This window comes from Aphelocoma coerulescens, chromosome 2, assembly GCF_041296385.1.
Source record: "Aphelocoma coerulescens isolate FSJ_1873_10779 chromosome 2, UR_Acoe_1.0, whole genome shotgun sequence".
NCBI lineage: Eukaryota > Metazoa > Chordata > Aves > Passeriformes > Corvidae > Aphelocoma > Aphelocoma coerulescens.
In genome coordinates, this window is record NC_091015.1 from 54,130,908 (window position 1) to 54,149,104 (window position 18,197).

An 18,197-nucleotide genomic window follows, 5' to 3' on the forward strand; every position below is an offset into this window, starting at 1 on the left:
TCTGTTTATGAAATATATTGTTGAAATACAGCAAAACAGTTCTAGAATAACTAATAGCAGTTTGTTTTTCTGGGATTTCTGTAGTTACTGTCTGATGACTGCTTTTGAAGACAGGGTTAAAATGGTATCAGAGTAAAATCTGATGGTTTCTTGGCCAGCTCTTGCACTCCTGCTCTTTTTCCATTCTCCATAAAGATATGTAGTTAAATGTTGCAAAGGATGTCCTTAATACGTTATAGTCAGTGTTGATTTGCAGTTATTCTGTCAGCAGATTGAGAATTTGAACAACAATAATAATGTGTTAAATGTGCATCACACAGGAGGATTTTTAGCTTTGTACACAACGTGCATACATTACTCTTCTATCCTGTAGTGTCACCTCCTTGAGAGTGCAGCTCAACTGTCTGAAGGCAGGTTCTGTTGATAAAGCCATTGTGCTCAGTCTAATTCTTGCTAGAGCCAGTTGACACAGTTTGTAGATTATGGCTCAGTTTTTCATTCTGTTTTTGTTTATCCTTTTTCTTTCTTTCCAAGTCCTAATTTTGTTTCTTCCTTGTAAAGATGTTTTTCACTTTCTGAACTCAAAATAAAATTAGTTTAGATAAGAACAACCAAAGAAGGTAGAAACAATTTTATCATCTATCTGGAGCATCTGGTGTATAATTTGGAGTTTGATGTAGACAAGATTATGTCCAACTAAGATGTAGTTTTTGATATTCGTGCATATAAGGGAATGAATAGGTAAAAAATCATATTTGTGCTTAAATACCTATGTATTCTGAAAATAGATCAACTTTCTTCTAAAGTAAATATATTAAAATATCCTATGTTTATCCTTAACGTAAGCCATTTAAAAATTAAAGTTTTATCATCTTTTGTAGTTAATATCATACCACTTTGGACATAGTATGTTAGATAGTGTTTACTTGTTACTCTACCACTTGTGAAGATGTTCAAAGCAGCTTTACACTGGGCCAGTCAGTCTTGGACAGAATTTATTTGCTAGTGTTCTATGGATTTTTTTTTTTCCTATGAGTGACATGAAAATGAGCAAATTTAAAGTGCATACAGTCTTACGGTACAGTGTGAGTAACCTTAACATATTTGTGTTTATTTACACCAAGGATTTTGTGACTACAGTTACTCGTTTACTTGAAAGTCCTTCAACTTTTATTCGAGCAAAAGCCTTTCTGGTCTTGCTACAAGTTTTAATTAATAACAGGGAGATGCTGCTCCTCAGTTGTCAAACAAGGTAAGGTGATAATGGAAGATAATCAAAGATATAATCTTTAAAGTTGTACCTGGAGTACTTTAAAATGTGTGGTATTTTTGAGCCAGTGTTTTAGAAGTGAATTGTATTGTGTGTAATCTGAGTCCTTTCACTCATGAAACTGTTTTGTCTGGGATCATCCAGTGACAATTATTCACAAGGGGAAACCACTGTCTTACAGGGAGAATCTGTCTTTTAAAGTAACTTGTGGTCCCAGTGAACGTTTGCATTTTTGGGTAGGGCAAAAGATACACTGCAATAGTGAGTTGTTGCTATGGTGGGAAAGCAAAATAAAAGGTTCTGCCATGTACCTTCCTCATCTTGGGGTTTGGTATAGTCTATAGTCTCTTCAGGATAGTCACACTCAAAGTAAAATAGTATTTTTAGGCTATATGTGTTGGGAGAGTGATTTACATAATGACCAATAAATTCCTGTAACTTCTATATGAAGTATTTAATTTTTCTATATTCTAGAATACTTTGGAAGAAATTACTGGATCACAATGTAATTGTTATTTAAAATTTTGTGTCTTCTGTTGGGACAGAAGTATTCCTGTATCGGAGAGGAGCAAATTAGACTGTGTTTGAATATGAATTGTCACCATGTTTCTAGGTGATCAGAGAAGTAAGATGAAAGAAATTTTAGTTGGGATTTATATCTTCTACTGTTTCATATGAAGAAGAGTAAAATGAAGTGTAAACATAGTTTTTACAATATTGAAATAAAGCAGGTTTGGAACTGAAAGTAAGAAAGGATGAGGCTTGTAGGTAGCTACAAATCTAACTACATCTACAGCAAATATAATATTGTATCTTACATTTGAGAAGAATTAGGATGTATACATTGGAGTTAAAGGAAGGGGCAGGTGCGTTATACCATGAAGCCACTGTGAGAGGACACCTTGTAGGGTACTAGCATTATATATATTCCTTCACTCGCAAAGCTGTAGATATCTCAATATTTGTAAAATCACACAGAACAGGTACTGAATCCCAGGGGTTTTTTTTATGTGTATCTTTTTACACTTCCAGAAATGTTTTATGAGATTGTGTGTTCTGGTTAGCGTAAAATGCCTCTAACGATTTGTGAGTAACTTTTTAATAATGTGACCATTTTTAATAACTCATGCTATTCATGTGCTTGATACACTGCATAGGACTCTCCTGTGTGTTTGGAGAAAGGTCTGACAGAAATCCTGCACAAACAGTTACTATTTGTTTATATATACCTAAGATATTATGTGAAGGAGAATAATAATTTTATCAACAATTTGCTTTATTTATAATGCTTTCCAACCAGCTATCTTTCTGAAGAGAATGTGTTGTGAATTTGGAATGTGATTTTGTGTTACGACTTTTGGCGTTATCCTGCTGTTTTACTGTGATGCTCCAGACAGGGCTGATTAGAGACCAATACATAATGTAACACATTAGGTAAAACAACAGGCAATCCTTATAGCAGGTTTATTGAGTTGATAAAGTGTTTTTCCTTATTTGGTAAGTTTTCTTCATAATTGTTCTTGAGTGAACAGTATATCTCTTATTAGAATAGATCATCTAAAACCTTTCTCTTGCATCCAGAAAGTAAGATAGCTACAGAGAGGAGAAATGACTCACTGAATCTGGAGACAGTTGCATTCATAATATCACTGTAAAACTCTGAAATAATCTTAAGCCCAACAGAGATACTGGATATTCATTGTTGAATTCCTGTTAGAGTATTTTAGTTAGATGTCTTCAGTTTTCTGACAGAAAAGTTTCTTCAAAATTAGGACTCATAAATTCTAAATTGGTAGTACAGGAAGCAGAAATCAGTTGGATAATGATTGAAAATATTTTATATACTCAGATTCTCTTTCTGAAGGTGTTTGATTTGGGAAATATACAGAGCATGTGGTGAAATGTGCATAATTTCTGATTAATGGTTTGTCTTCAGCAGCTGCAGCTAATACCTGTAATTGCTTTAGATGATACCTTATATTGCTTTAGATGATAAAATCTGTTTATAATAATGATAATCAATATAAGGCAATTTTTCAGTGTGCATCACTTAAAGGATGATGCCGATGATAAAAGAATAATAACTGTTCCATTGCAACACTGCCCTGAAAAAGGCTTTTGTTTAGTTTAGTAATTATGCTGGTTTTGGCTGGGGTAGTGTTAATTTTCTTCATGGCAACTACTGTGAGGCTGTTTGTGCTGAAAACAGCCCCCTGGGCCTCATGAGCATGGGGACTGCCTCGGGGCCAGCATCCCAAAGGTCTTGCTCTAGAGAGCAGTCCTGCCTTTAGACAGCAGCAAAGTTGGAGCAGGGTCTGGAGTGCAAGTCTTACGAGGAGGAGCTGAGAGAACTGAGGTTGTTTAGCCTGGAGGAAAGGAAGCTCAGGGGATACCTTATCACTCTTTGTAACTACCTAAAAGAAAGCTGTAGCGAGGCGGGGGTCAGTCTTTTTTTCCAAGTAATGAGCAATAGGACAAGAGGAAATGATCTTATGTTGTGTCATTGGAGATTGAGATTTAATATCAGGAAAAATTTTTTCACTGATAATTCAGACAATAAAATCCTTTTCCCACTGGTAACCTTTGTGATATCTGTCCTTGGAAGTGGTTTTGGAGCTGAAAAAACTGTGGCATATGAGAAAAATAACAGTTTCATGATTATTCAGCTCATTGGGAGAGAAGGGCATGGGACAGGGAAAGGAGGGGAGAGAAAGTGAAATGGAAGGAGGAGTAGGGAAAGAGGAAGTGGAAGGGAAGGGTGATGGCAAGCTTATTTTAGCTGTGCTGGTGTTACCAAAATGGATTTCCTTGTGTTTTTCTTCCAGTTTCTGCACAGGTACCAGGAAATAAAAGGCAGCAGAAGTAGGAACTTGCTGAAACCCCTTTTAATTGTGAGCAATAATGGTGCCTCTGGGCTGGGAACATGAGAAGTATCCCGTGTTACGATCTTGATTCCTTGAACGCAATCTTAAGACAACCTGCCTATTTGTTTTTAGTGTTTACAGAATCTATTGGCTTTGGCCATGGTACCAGCAGTTGGCATTCTCTTTTGAGTATTTTTACACACAACCTCTCCATGCGTGTCCCTCTAATGCCTATTGATTAGCTGAGTTTACAGAATCTGGTTGCAAGTTTCTTTTTGTACTTCTTTTCAAAAGTCTTTCCTTACTTGAAGAGTATGGAAACACCTTTATAATTCCAAATAATAGTGGAGAAGCAGCTGATCCCAACTGACCAAAGGGATATTCCATACCACATGGCCTCATGGGGGAAAGAAGAAAGGAAGGGCAGGGGGGGATGTTTGAAGTGATGGCACTTGTCTTCCCAAGTAACCATTATATGTGATAGAGCCCTTTGTTCCTGGAAATGGCTGAACACCTGTCTGCCCATGGGAAGTGGTGAATGAATTCCTTGTTTTGGTTTGCTTGTGCAGATTTTGAGTTCTGTGGATGAAAAGTATTGATATGTAATAAGAGATGAAATTTTGAAGTGAATTCATTGTCCCACAACATTGAGACAATTCACCTGTTACTCTTTTTTCCTACCTGTTCCGTGGTAGTCGATTACATACCTTTTGTTCTTCCACGTGTGAACAGCTAGAGTAGTTAGGAAACCTTTTAGGCTGAAGTAGCACTTGTTTACTTACACTATGCAAATTAGTTTCTTTTGCTAATCACACTGAGTTTTCTAGTCTCCTTCTTTTCTCCTTGATTTACAGAGGCAGGTTACTTGTTCTTCAGGGGAGGGATACAACGTGAAGTTTTATTAAGACTTTTCATTTCACCCTTTTCTGAAAAATCAATAATTTCCAGTTAGTCTCACTGAATTGTTCTTTTTCTGTCTAAATGGTTTCAGAGAATTTCCTAGGTAAACAGAGACTGACTTGGATATTGAACTTCTCCTCCCAAAAGAATTTACTCAAACCTCTTGTTTTCTACTGTCTGCAGAGATGGACACTTGTGCAAAAATAGGGTAGTATTCCCGACAGATTTCACAGTCTGCAGAAATGTAACTATGCACAACAGCATAACCTCTGAGCAAAATCTTTCTGTGTTTCCTGTGCCCACCTCCCATATTTATTAAATTTTGAAATCTTATATGTGCCCTCAAAGGAAAAGCTTTGTCTGGAAACCTACTGAAGTCTTACATCTAGAATGGCTTATTTGCCTTCTACATCTTAAGACTGATTTAGAAAAGTAGTGAGGAAAAGAACCGAAAAGCTTGGTGCTCAGTCAGATGGGAAAACATGGAAATGGAAGGCAGGAGGGAACAATTACGTAAGTCAGTGATTTCAGGGAAAAACCCCAGCAAGCTGCTACCAAATTAAAAAGAAAAAAAAGGTGATGGAAGTAGAGATTGACCCTTCTGTTAGCATGATATGCCATCTGATATTACATCTCTGTAAAATAAACAATATATCTGTATTAAGTATCCTTTAAAAATCTTCATCCTTTTCTGTTAGCAGAGACTGACTAATAACAATAATAATAAATAATGATAAAACTAATAAATAGTCCTTGATTTCTTGGGTTAACTGGACTGTATATGTCCCCAGAGTATGCATGACCTTCTTTAGTTTCGTGAAGGTCTGTCATTCTCTGTGAGCTTAGTCTCTTTACTTCATGTTGATCATCCTTCTAGGAGAACAGTTCTTATTCTTACTTATTATACTTATTATACTTACTTACTTATACTTACTTACTTATAACAATACTTATTATTAAGTAGTAGACCTCATTCCCGGTCCTATCACTCTGGACTGTTAACTCTGGAATTTTCCCTTTTTTGCTCCACTCTTTCACTTTTTTTTTCAGAAAACTTGGGTTGTTTTGCTTTTTTTAGTGTAAAAGCTCACTGATGGCCATATCTTGCAATACAGACACTTGATTTTTTTTTTTTTAAACCAAACCTTTGCTTCATAGACAGTGGTTTATTCCTCATCATATTTAACTTATTTATACTAACACCTACATATTTTTTCATGTACTGTTGAATTCAAGACAAACATGTGCACTAAATGAATTGAATAAATGTATTTCTATGGGCCTGGTTTTGCCCACTAGAGAGAACACTGAGATTCATCAGGGAATAAAAGTAACTGATGAATTGTTCTACATGTGACTGAGGAACTTGTCAAAGGAAAACAGAGATTCTAATGCATTACTGCCTATACGATTTGTATCTGTACAGTTTTCTCGAGACAATATTTAGTTAAACTGAACTATCAGGGAAAAACTAGTTGTGCATATTTTTAGAAAATCTTCATGTGAAAGACAGTTTTATGAATGGACGAACAACATAAAGGAGAGAAGTCATTTGTCTTTCCTCTCTCAGAATAAGTGAACCTACTTTGTATCCGTCTCAAATGTGATTAAGTAATAGAACATATTTTTATAACAGAAAAGAACCTCTTTCTCCCAAAGCAATAAAACCATTCATGTTGAAGTCTGTTTGGCCCATTCTAAGTAAAACTTAAACAGATCTAAGTGTATTTCCATGTGGAATCAAATGATTGTTAAATCATGGAAGTGTTTTCTTAAAGAAAAGAATTAATTCAAACTCTGATATTTTGTAGGGTTTTTTTAAAGCTAAACATTTTTTGAATAAAAACTACATGGTTGTCTGGAAAGGCTAGAAGGCCATTTTATTTAAAACATTCAAACTTTTATGTAAAAATATGTAAAGCTTGTAAAAGTAAAATTCTATTTGAAGCACAGTGTCAGATTTTTAAGTAGTTATTTTCTAAAAGGTAAAACAAAATTCCTGTAATCTAATGCAATTTCCAGACATTACAAGAGTAAAAGATGTCCTCATGGTCTGTGAGAAGTGCAGCTGAATGTGTTGCATCTGGGCTATTGCACAGGTGAAATGTAGTTACTGAATGGGTCTTCTGATTATTCTCTCTGTCTCTGTAGAATAGGTTAGGAAGGATAAGAGTGTAGTATTCAATAATAATCATGTATTGTTTAGAGACATACGTCGTCAAAATGTATTCTTAGGTAGTTTTCATTTCCTTGAGTAAATAATTTTTTTGGTGAAAAGATGTATTTCCTAGTAGTGTTGTTATGAATACTTGAGGCACTGTAAATAAGTAATTTTCATAGTTCTGTAAAAGAGCACTGATTATAAGAAGAGTATTTTAAAAAGATAGTACTGATGTACATACTTAAAATCCAGATCATGGATTTCCCTCACCAGTGATTGATGGTTCTTTGCACAGGACCCGGAGGGAGTTCGAATGTGAAACAAAGATGTCAATAGTATGGCCCTAAAGGGAAGTCTGGCCCTTCTGTCTATTCAAATAAGCATTTTAAAATTTTGCCTTAAGCATTCTGTTACAGGTGTATTATTAAAGCAATCTCTTGTAAGTTAGCCAGTGGCTAATAAATCAGTTACCATTTCACTGTGAGAAATGTCATTCTGCAGAACGGCATAGCCACAGAGCACTTACTAGTTGGAATGTGAGCATTGAGTTTGTCTTTAGAAATTGTTCACACCAGATTACTAGAGAAAGGATCTAAGACTCGTTTGGGCTTTTCTCTCTTTCAATATGGCCATTCCAGCTAGTGCTAACATTTTAATAGGCTGCCATGTGATCTATGTAGTATGATTTTTCTGGACTAAAAGACTGATCTTTTATTACATTGACTTAAGTTATTCTTGCTATTGGAATTCTTATGTGCTGAAAATTAGTGCCTTTAGTCTTTCACTTTTATTGCACATATTGATCACATATTTCAAAATAAAGCAGATTGTAAAATTAGTCTCTGACTAAGTTTGCCAAAAGATTCACTCCTTATGTTAACATCACATATTCATTTAAACTTTCCTTGGCTCAGTAATTTTTTTTTGGTTAGAGTTGATTAAAAGAAAAGTCTAACATTTCAACAAAATTACAGAGCCAAAACTAATGTATCATCTTGATTGTAACTGCAGGTACCAGAAATGTCTGGTTCAATACTTCTTTTGACATATGGTGTTACTCTCTTTGGTGTGAGAGTTAATGTTTTGCACTTGTTTAAATGTAGACTCGTGATGTATATTGAAAGAGACAGCAGAAAGACCATGCCAGGAAAAGAGCAGCAAGGTGGCAGTGAATACCTGTCAAAATGCCTGGATCTTCTCATCTATCACATTGTGAGGGAGCTGCCAGGAATTCTAGGTAAATTCAGTTTGTTAACCAAACAGATCTTACCTTTCCTTACTCTGTCAAAAAACAGATATATCCTTAAATATACAGGTGGAAAGGCTGTATTTTCTGATTACGTAAATTTTGCATGATATCAACTTCCTGAAATTTTTTATATATGTCACGATCAGATATTTTGTGTTGTATGCATAATGTTTTGTGTTTGTAGAATGGTAAGCCCCATCAGCTCAGTCAGGAATGAAGCCCAGATGTACAAGAACTTTTATCAATGTTCAATAAAGATATTGTTAAATCTATAAATATTGTACAATCTAAGAACAAATTTGCCCCATAAAGCAGAGGCCTGGGAGAGATGCAACAGGGCATATCTCTGAGTACATGTTAATCACTTAAGCTGAAATTTATATATAGAGTACTTGCTACAGACAGTTTTTCTGGAAAATTTCAGCTTAGATACTTCAGTTGTTTTAGATGCCTGAAACCAATTTGCTCATGCATACGAGCTTTATTTTCGTAAAATTATTTTCTGATGAAATGATACCTGATGTATTTTTCATCTTCTCTACATTATCGCTAGGATATTGAAAATGTAATGGTAGCGCGCAAAGGTTAGTAGACCTAAATGTCATGCTGCTATTTTAAAAGAAACTTTCCTTCCTCTGCTAATGCAAATTTTTGCCTTGCTGCAAACACCTGATCCCTTTTTTCTAACTAAATACCAGGTTTGCATATTGGCTATATTTCAGGATGGAGGTCTCAGACTAGAAATATTCGAAGCACAAATTCACCTCCTACTGTTTATATATACTATATGCAACTGATATAATAGGCTCTGATATTTCCTCAGAATCTGAAAGTTCTATACATCAAATACATAGTTGCTATCATAATACATAGTACATCAATTGCTTAGACATGTAATGACTACTGATTTACAATTTCAATGCATTGTTGAGAACTGATATCAAGCATAATTTCTACATTTTGTTTTCTTTTCCAAGCTGGATCTGCATGTTGATTGTTTTCTGTAATCTTAAATTATCTCTCCGTATTTGTCCACATTTGTCAGAAGTCTTTTTCTTTTTATTGCTGTATGATGAAGGAGCATGTACTGCTTGACATGTGGTAAAAGTGATGGGCTCCTAACAGTAATAATCAGATTTGAAAATTGGAACAGTGAAAAGCAGTTTAACTGTTGATTTAGAATTAATCCTAGCTGGCTTTTTTAATATACATTCGTGTAAGCTCCTTACTGATCCCATCTTCTTCCACCAGATGTAGCTATAAACCAAATATATTAACAAGTTGTAGAAATTGACCTTAAAGATATATTTGAACAAAAGAAATAAATTGTTAATCTTCTGGTTAATTTAAAAAGTTTTTGGTTGTTATAAATAAGAAAGTAATTTTATTTCTGCATTTATAATGTTTAACCTATTTTTAGGAAGTAGATATAAATTGTTTCGATCATGCTAAAATTAAAGGTAGCCACATCTATCTATCTATCTATCTATCTATCTGTCTATCAAATGCAGAATTGCCAAGTGAGATTATTATAGTCCTTAAAATATAGCAAGAGAGATTGTTCAGTAAATTAGTTACTAACCACAGAGAGGTCTTGTTGAATTACACTATTGTGTGTAATTCAGAACAAAAATGTATTAATGAAAAAAGTGTTGTGTATTATGTATTTGAAGAGTTTTAAGGAACACTTTCTTTTCTTTACCAGCGAATGAGTCAAATCTTTAAGGCCTACTTTAGTGCCAGGCACTGTCATTTCTGCTTATATTGGAAACTGAACTCCATGGGAACAGAAGAAAAGCATTGGTATTATTCAACATGATTAAACTCTATCTTATTCTGAAAGGAGAGGACTTTTCTGGCCTGAAAAAATCATATAAAATACTGAGTCCCATTCTTTATTTGTTTAACATATATGTGAATTCCCTTTTACAGTTTTGAGCAGCTCTCTTTTTAGCAAAAAAATATAATAGGTGCTCTTTCAAGAAAGCATTGGCTTTTAATATTTTCAGGTTATAGGTACAGAATTTTCCTTCTTTTCATATGAGTTAACTTTTCTCATGCTGCTTCTGTTCTTTATCCCATGCAGAAGAGGTCTTGCTTTTTGTAGGCAATAGGAAGCGTGACACAAATTTAGCATGATGTTCCTTGATTTTTATGTCTCTTCTGAGTCTGAAGTATAATTTTCACAATTCCAATTAAAATTTTGTTTGCTTATTATTATGTCTGAGGTTTGCCATGGAGGCAACTAAGTTCTCTGATTGATCTGTTGCCATCTCTTTTATGAGAATTCCTGTAGCTTTAGGTCACTCGTGTCACAGTTAAATTGGTGTATGAGAATGTGTGTGCATGGCTGTTGGAAGGATCTCTTTTTTTGGAGGGTAGGGATGTTTGCGGTTTTATTTCCAGTTGAACTGTGCTGCAGGGGAAATGTATTGCTTCAGCATTGTGTCACCCACTAATCTTGGTTCATTCAGTTCCTGATTAGCTGAAAGTCATGAGAACTTTGCTTTTTATTTCACTGGAAATAGAATTGCATCTATAGAATTTAGCCAGTGTAAGTCCACTCTGCCAAGAGGAGTAATTTCATCTTTACTTCAACACTCACCTTACTTATATTTCTATCCTCACTGTTTTGCCAGAGGATACCTTTGCTTGTCCCTGTAGCCAGAGTAGGGAATTGACCTGGTTGAACACTGAGCTAGGAAAGAGAAGTGCTGGATCAGCCCGATTCATCATGTAATCACATGAACACTACTTCTAGCAGACAGAGAAGGAATGAACAGAGGCTGCTGGAACAGAGATGTTTTATTTGTCATGTGCTGTTGTTTAGTGATGCTTTTATGTTGGATCAGCCTGAAATGCTGTTTTCTGTAGGTGACATTCTCAGTGCCCTAACTAATGTCTCTGGACGTAAACACCCATCAACGGTTCAGGCCAAACAGCTAAAGATGTGCCTTCCTATGATGCCTGTAGTGCTTCATCTTGTGACATCCCAGGTAGATTTTTTTCCCCCTAAAATTTGTAACAACAGAGGACAAACTCTTACAGTTTTCCAAAATCTAATTTCTGTCAATCATGGTCAGAATGAGTAAAATAGAGGTTTTGTTAATGCATAGATATGTTGATGAGTATTCCACCTATGAAACAGCATTTGATAAATGCACTTTATATAACAACTGTAATGACAGAAGAAAATACAGGTTTTGTGCTCTTTTTTTTTAACATGTGAAATAATTGTTTTACTTTTTCTGGTCATGAGATATGCATTTTATGTAATTTTTTTCAACTTTGACTAATTTCAAATAGGTGTTTCGTTCCCAGATAGTCACAAAGGAGTTTCTTTTCAACTATGGCATCTTACTTGTGAGTATAAAGTCCAAGTTAAATATTTTTACAAGATATATATGCATAAAATTTTGGAAATCACTTTAATGAAATAAAATTGTATTAAATTTCTAAATTGGAGAGAGAAGTTTATTCTGAATATATATTTTAAGCTTTGGTTTTATTCAAAACTTTATATATAATCAGAAAATATTTTCTGTAGTAATCTATTTGTTCAAAGGGACACTGCACACATTTGACAAACTGAAAATTTCTTGTGTGCTTTATTTCTGAATATAAAGGTTTAGCTCTAAATTACACAGAATATTTTCTCTAGAATTTCATGCTATTATTTTATGACTAGAAATGAAAGAGAATTATAATTAATTTATAGTTAAGGTATTGTTTCTTCTTGTCACCTTTTTCTTCTTGCCAGTACTTCTACACTGTGTTTAGTTGATGGAAACGTATGGAGCTAAAATATTTAACTCATGGTGACATTTACAACCTATTTCTGACATTAGCCATAGAAAATGAACTTCTTAGCTGTGCCATTGGATAGTACAGCAGAAATGAAGTAGTACAGTTCTAACATAATTTCCTCATATGAAAACAAGTGCTTATATTAAATGAGAAAAAAAGAATATTCTGAAGTTGCATATCAGAGTTAAGCAAATACTTTTAAGTGCCTGAGTTCATAAATGACAACTAGGTATTTATCTCCAGATAGCATGAAAAAATGCTTTACTGCAAACAATTATATTCAAGTTCAGTGTTCAGATTCCCTTCTCTTTCTCCTTTGACTCTTTATTCCAAGAAAATGTGGTTTAATTTATCTCTATGAAAATATTTGTGTAAAAATTAGCATTAGAATGATGAAAAAAAATTTGAAACTGTAGATGTTGAATTACAAAGCCCTTTCTCCCTTTGAAGCATTTGTAACTAGGCAGTAGATTTATTAGTAGTTTTCAATCAACCTTCTAGAAGGTGAAATTCTTCTGACAACAATATAGGTACAGCAGACCAGGTACAATGAAAGTTTTCTTTGATGTTACTCCAGCTTGTTTGAGCTACTGACTGAGGAAGTCAGGCTAGCACAGCTTTCCTCTCAAATCAAGGAGGAGCAGATTACTCAATGTCTCCTGTGTCTTGTCCTGTCTTCATTGAAGAAAAGGCAATTCAGGAACTTACATACACTATTTAAATTTAGACATGAAAAAGGGAGGGACAGTAGTATATCTGAAAAATTAGTATCATATTTTAATCCATTTTATTTAACTGTGTTATGATATGGCTAATATAATTAAATCTGAAAGAGTAACTATCCATTCTATGAGGCAAAAATCTACTCTGGAAATTTGTGTTTAGCAACATTCCCACTGACATCTATAAAGGGACATTCGATCATCAGCCTGTACTTTTTCAAAGTACTGTGCTATAACTGAGGCCCCTAAGACTTTAGCAAGGCAGTCTTTTTTGTTTGTTTTGTCCTTTTTTTTTTTTCCTGATTTATTCAATAGCCTTGTTCTTAACAATAAGAAATTGTGAGGAGTGGAAAGATGTGTGCTTGGGATCTGGAAGGAAAAGAATTGTTGTTTTCCTCTAACGGTTGTTCATTGAGAATTTTTTTTTCTTGCTGCTTTGAAGTTACTTCCATCATCACTGTAATTTTCAGTAGTGCTGAGCAAAGAAATTGAGAGGGAGTCGGGACAGTCCTTTCATGTTTTCTGCTGTGAACAGAAGTACATGGAGGACATGCCATGCCCCAAAGGCACAGCTAATAGCAGGCTGCTGGTGGTGTGCACAGGGCACAGACTCACCTGTCGTGAAATACACCATTTCTCTCCGTTGCTTAAGAAACCCAAGACAGTTGCATTTCTTTAAATAAATACATCTTTTCCTTGTGTTTCTAATATAAAATTAGTAAGCATTAGTAACCAAAAAAATTTTTGCACCAACTATTTTGATGTTTCCAAATTGGTCTTGAGACTATGGTTGCGTGAAACTTGTCTAAAATTTAGCAAACAAAATAATTTACTCTCTTCCAAAACACGTTAATTAGATATTACCTAGTAATTTCCTTCAAATGATCAGGAAGATAACTTTTTTTTTATAGAAGCACTTGTTTTTTATGACTGCTTCTGAGGTGCTTTTAAATAATGAAATATATAATTGGTTTCTAACTCTATTTTTAATTAGAGAAGAATCCTTCAGATGTTTCTTACATACTGTGAAAAAGATAACCCATGTAGAAACTTATGCCAATTTAATATGTGATAAGAAAAATTTAATTGGTAGTGAAATATAAAACAAATGCCATTTTCTTAAATACTACATTAGTAAAAAAGAGCATACTACAAATTCTGCAGAGAATTTTCCTTCCTTAGCAAGTCTTAATAACATGTCTTTTGCATCCCGATGAAATAAACAGCCCTGCATAGAAGTGAAAGCAAAAGAACAGTGGGTCTAATTGTACAATATTTACTTAATCCAGATTATTAATATCTTATTGACCCTGTTCCTTTAAATGATGACAATTTAGGTGCTTTTAATAGAAAGTTATGTATGCATTTTTGCATGTTCTCCTGAGTGTAACTGCATCCACAGTGTGTATAGAATGCACGGAGATCAAAAAGATGGTGCAAAATAACAGAAAATTACATTTTCTGAAGGGTCTTTGGTCATTTTAGTGGGTTATTTTGACATAGCCACATCCAAGGTAGTTCAAAGTCTTCTAAGAAATTACAGTTTTCTGTTAACAGTGAAGACATTTAATTACTGTCTATTTAGCTGGAAATGTTATCATTTCTAATACTAGTCAGAGTAATAATCCTTACTGTACTTCACATTTAAATGTCCAACAGCATTACAGACTTGCAAATTGTAACAGCTTGGTCATTAGCACTTTCAGTTTTAGATAATTATTATGAAAGTTTATCCCAATGTAAGTGCATTAATATTTTGTATTTACACAGTTCTTTAAAGAATTTCTTGTTGTAATAATTCAGTGATTATGCTTTTTAATTTTTTTTCCTAAAGTGTTTTAACATAAATTCTGCTTCTTTTGTAGGAGTTCATCAGATCGATAGATTCAGGAGAAACAAACTTGGATAGAGCAATAGGTAGGGTAACCTAGGATATTGCAGTACTTTTAGATGCATGTATTTTTACTAAGTTTATGAAGAAATATGATTACTCTTACCAACAGGGCAAGCTGCATCAGAAGAATTGATTAAGACTACTTTATTGACTGTTGAAGCAGTTACAGACCATCCTAGCTTGCTGATGATCCATCGCTTGACTGTAAGTCTGACAGCAGTTTAAATACTTGCAGGCTAATAGGCCTAATTCCATTTATAGATAGAAAGTTTTGAAGATTTAGAAACCATTTAAAATATGGTTTAAAATGTATTGTGGTTCTATTTGACAGGAAAAAGTACTTATTGTTTACAGAGAATTTTCAAAGAAGCAGCAAGGCATTCGAATAGTTTACTGTATTTAGTTGAGAAATTAGAGGGAGACTGAGAAGGACTTAGAGTTTAGAAATAGTGGTTCTTGATTCTGTAAGTCTTTCTTCAGCTTCAATGCAAGTATGTTGCTATATATGAGTGAAACTACTGCCACTTTTTATGCTTTTAACAGAAATACATGCTTTTAACAACAACCTGGCTTGGAAACATCACCTCTGAGGATTGATCCCATTCTATCATATTCCTCCTGACGAGATCATCAATAGCAGTTATGGTGTTGAGGTTTTTCTGTTGCTGTTTGTTTGTTTGCTTTTTTAACTCTAGCAGATTTCTTACTTTAAAATTTCATTAGAATTACCAAACCCACATATTGTAAGCTTTTAACATCACTAAGATTTGTTTTCTTTGAAAGTTCTTGGTTAAAAGATTCTACTGTGAGCTAAGCTAGTGGAAGGCAGAACAATTACGTTGTGAAACAGTTGTCAGCAAGTCAGGAGGTCTGAATGGTTGATCAGTGTTTGACAAATCATCATAACCTGTACTGATGTATTTTTGTGCTTGAACTTTCACCAAAATACAATCCACCATACTCACTGAGATGACCTTTAGATTCAAATTGAATCTTAAGTGTTTATATTGGAATTAGGTTAAGGGCATGCATTCAATATGGCACTTATATTAAGAAAGACATTAGCAAATAAATAAGAATGAGGGATGTTAGGGATCGTGCTAGATAAGAATGAGTGATCTTAGAAATCAAGCATTTTTAGAAGTTCAACCCTATTTGGTGTGTATGTGTTAGTTGAGTATTTATATTATAAAGTCCTAATAAGTGAAAATAGTAAAATTAATCCAAAATATAAATTGGAATTTAAATAAGTTTGATAATTTTTTTTTCATGAATGCTCACAAAAGAGTGGTATTCAAGAAAATGGTCCTTATGCAAAAAAATCTAACCAATTAATAGTCAGAGGGGAAATAGTACAGAACTGAACAGTTCAATTTACTTTAATATGGCAAAAAGGTCCTAGAATGAAATGTGAAGGGTAGATGAAGTATGAATGCCTATTGATATCTCCCTACATGCCTGTCAGCATGCCTCTCACTATATTGTATCTGTATCCTTCTAGAATCACCTCAATTTAAAAAAATAATTGCTTTACACTCAGTGTGTCTTATATTGACAGAAATATGTACCATTTTTTATGGGGGTCCATCAGTGCTGGCTGAAATTGCAATACCTTGTGTCAGCACATTAAATAAAATTCCTCTCCCAGTTTCAGCTTTAATGGTCTGGGAGTTTCCTCTGGAAGAGAAAATTTCTCTTTACAACTCTTCTTCCCTTCCCACATTTTCCTGAAGCCAGGGAGTGACTATCCTAGTCTCTGTTAAGTAACCCGTGGCTCGCAGTAGGGGAGTTTTAAAGTAGCTAGATTTCTGGGGAGCAGTTTACTTCATTTCATGTGTTGAAAGTTTTAGATGTTTATTTAAAATCCATCTCAACATATCAGTTATGTAGATAGAGATAAAACTTCCTTCCTAACCAATGCTTGTCCAGTACTTCTGACACATACCCCTTTTGTAGTTTCCCTGCTTTAGAATAGGTATAAAATTATACCCTTGTAAATGAATAGCTTTCTTTTTTTTTTTAAATCTATCACTTCACTCACTGATTTTCATAAATAATAGTTCTTGCAAATTTAAAAGAGCCCTCCTGACACTCAACAAATAGTCATTCAGACATAAAATAAAGTGGAGAAATTGCCTTGCATTTTGTATGTTAAATTCAAGAAATTGTCCATTGTAATTAATAATCTCTAACCGCATCTGCCACTAGTGGTGCAAACAGTAATTAGTTTAATACTATTTACGAAGTCTAGTGTGCTAATTATACTTGAATGTACAGCATACATTACTTTAGAGGAAAGTGGTACTTCATCTTGTATGATGCATACAGACTATTTTTGGAATTGCTGTTGCTCGAGGGATATCTTCTAATTGCTGCTGGCTGAGCATGACTGGAATCTATGAATATAAATTCCAGCACACAGCAGAACTTTGTGCTTTTTTAAAATGTTGAAGCAAGACATGTTCAAGCTTCCAGATCAATATTTAAGTATTACAGTGGTTAATAGGACACTCTTCTCCTGGAGAGAAATTTAAATCCTAGGCTGAGCTCAGAAGCCTGGATTGCTCATTTAGACCAAGTTGTTTACAAACAGGATTTTAGAGAGTGAGGCTGGGTGAAGGCCAAAACCTTCTTGAGAGGATGCAATTATTTTTCTACTCTTACTGTGACATTGCTTTAAAGTCTCTAATCAGAATTTAAACGCATCTAATAAAGTTTAATTAATTTAATGAAAAGTGGGTCTATATTGAGCAAGCAGAACCAGAAAGTTTTTCAATTGAGATCTGTTTTTAGTTTAACTAAAATGGAAATTGTTTAAATTAATAGGAATTTAAGACCAACATCTCAGTTTATTTCCTTCTTTGAGAAGAAAAAAATTACTTGTTCTGGATTTTAGTTCATGTTTGATTTACTTGTATATTTGTACTTTGAAAAAAAAGAAACAGAATAAATTTGGAGGTTTTGTGGTTGAATTTCTGATTACCATCAACCTGAAATCAATTATTGAGGAGATTAACTGCTGTGGAGACTGACTGTATTAGATATGACAAAGTGTGATAAAGTCAATGGAAATTAATTGAAAGTACTTAAATGAAAGCCAGCAGTGAGCAGTAATTTCATTTTGCATGCAGTTGTGTGCATTTTTGCAAGATATAAAGACTAACGGTAAGTGTGACTTGGAAAATTTTTACAAAACTAGATTTTAGGGTATACAAATACGATGATGAAGGTCATTAAAAAGAGTCTGTATAAACTGGAGGGAAATATTAACCCCAGTTTCTTGAACTGGCACAAGTCCAACTCCTTGTTTCTTCCACCTACCTAAAATGT

At 34.1% G+C, this 18,197-nt stretch overlaps 1 protein-coding gene across 1 annotated transcript in view; it reads left to right on the forward strand.

Moving 5' to 3' along the window:
- The window catches only part of ULK4 (unc-51 like kinase 4), a 212,224-nt gene that overhangs the window by 54,022 nt on the left and 140,005 nt on the right, over nucleotides 1–18,197 (forward strand). Inside the window, exons 21-26 of the mRNA XM_069007521.1 lie at nucleotides 1,125–1,252; nucleotides 8,299–8,432; nucleotides 11,319–11,440; nucleotides 11,751–11,807; nucleotides 14,839–14,890; nucleotides 14,977–15,071. Of these exons, the coding sequence (XP_068863622.1) occupies nucleotides 1,125–1,252; nucleotides 8,299–8,432; nucleotides 11,319–11,440; nucleotides 11,751–11,807; nucleotides 14,839–14,890; nucleotides 14,977–15,071 (588 nt within the window). The remainder of the gene's footprint in view (nucleotides 1–1,124; nucleotides 1,253–8,298; nucleotides 8,433–11,318; nucleotides 11,441–11,750; nucleotides 11,808–14,838; nucleotides 14,891–14,976; nucleotides 15,072–18,197) is intronic.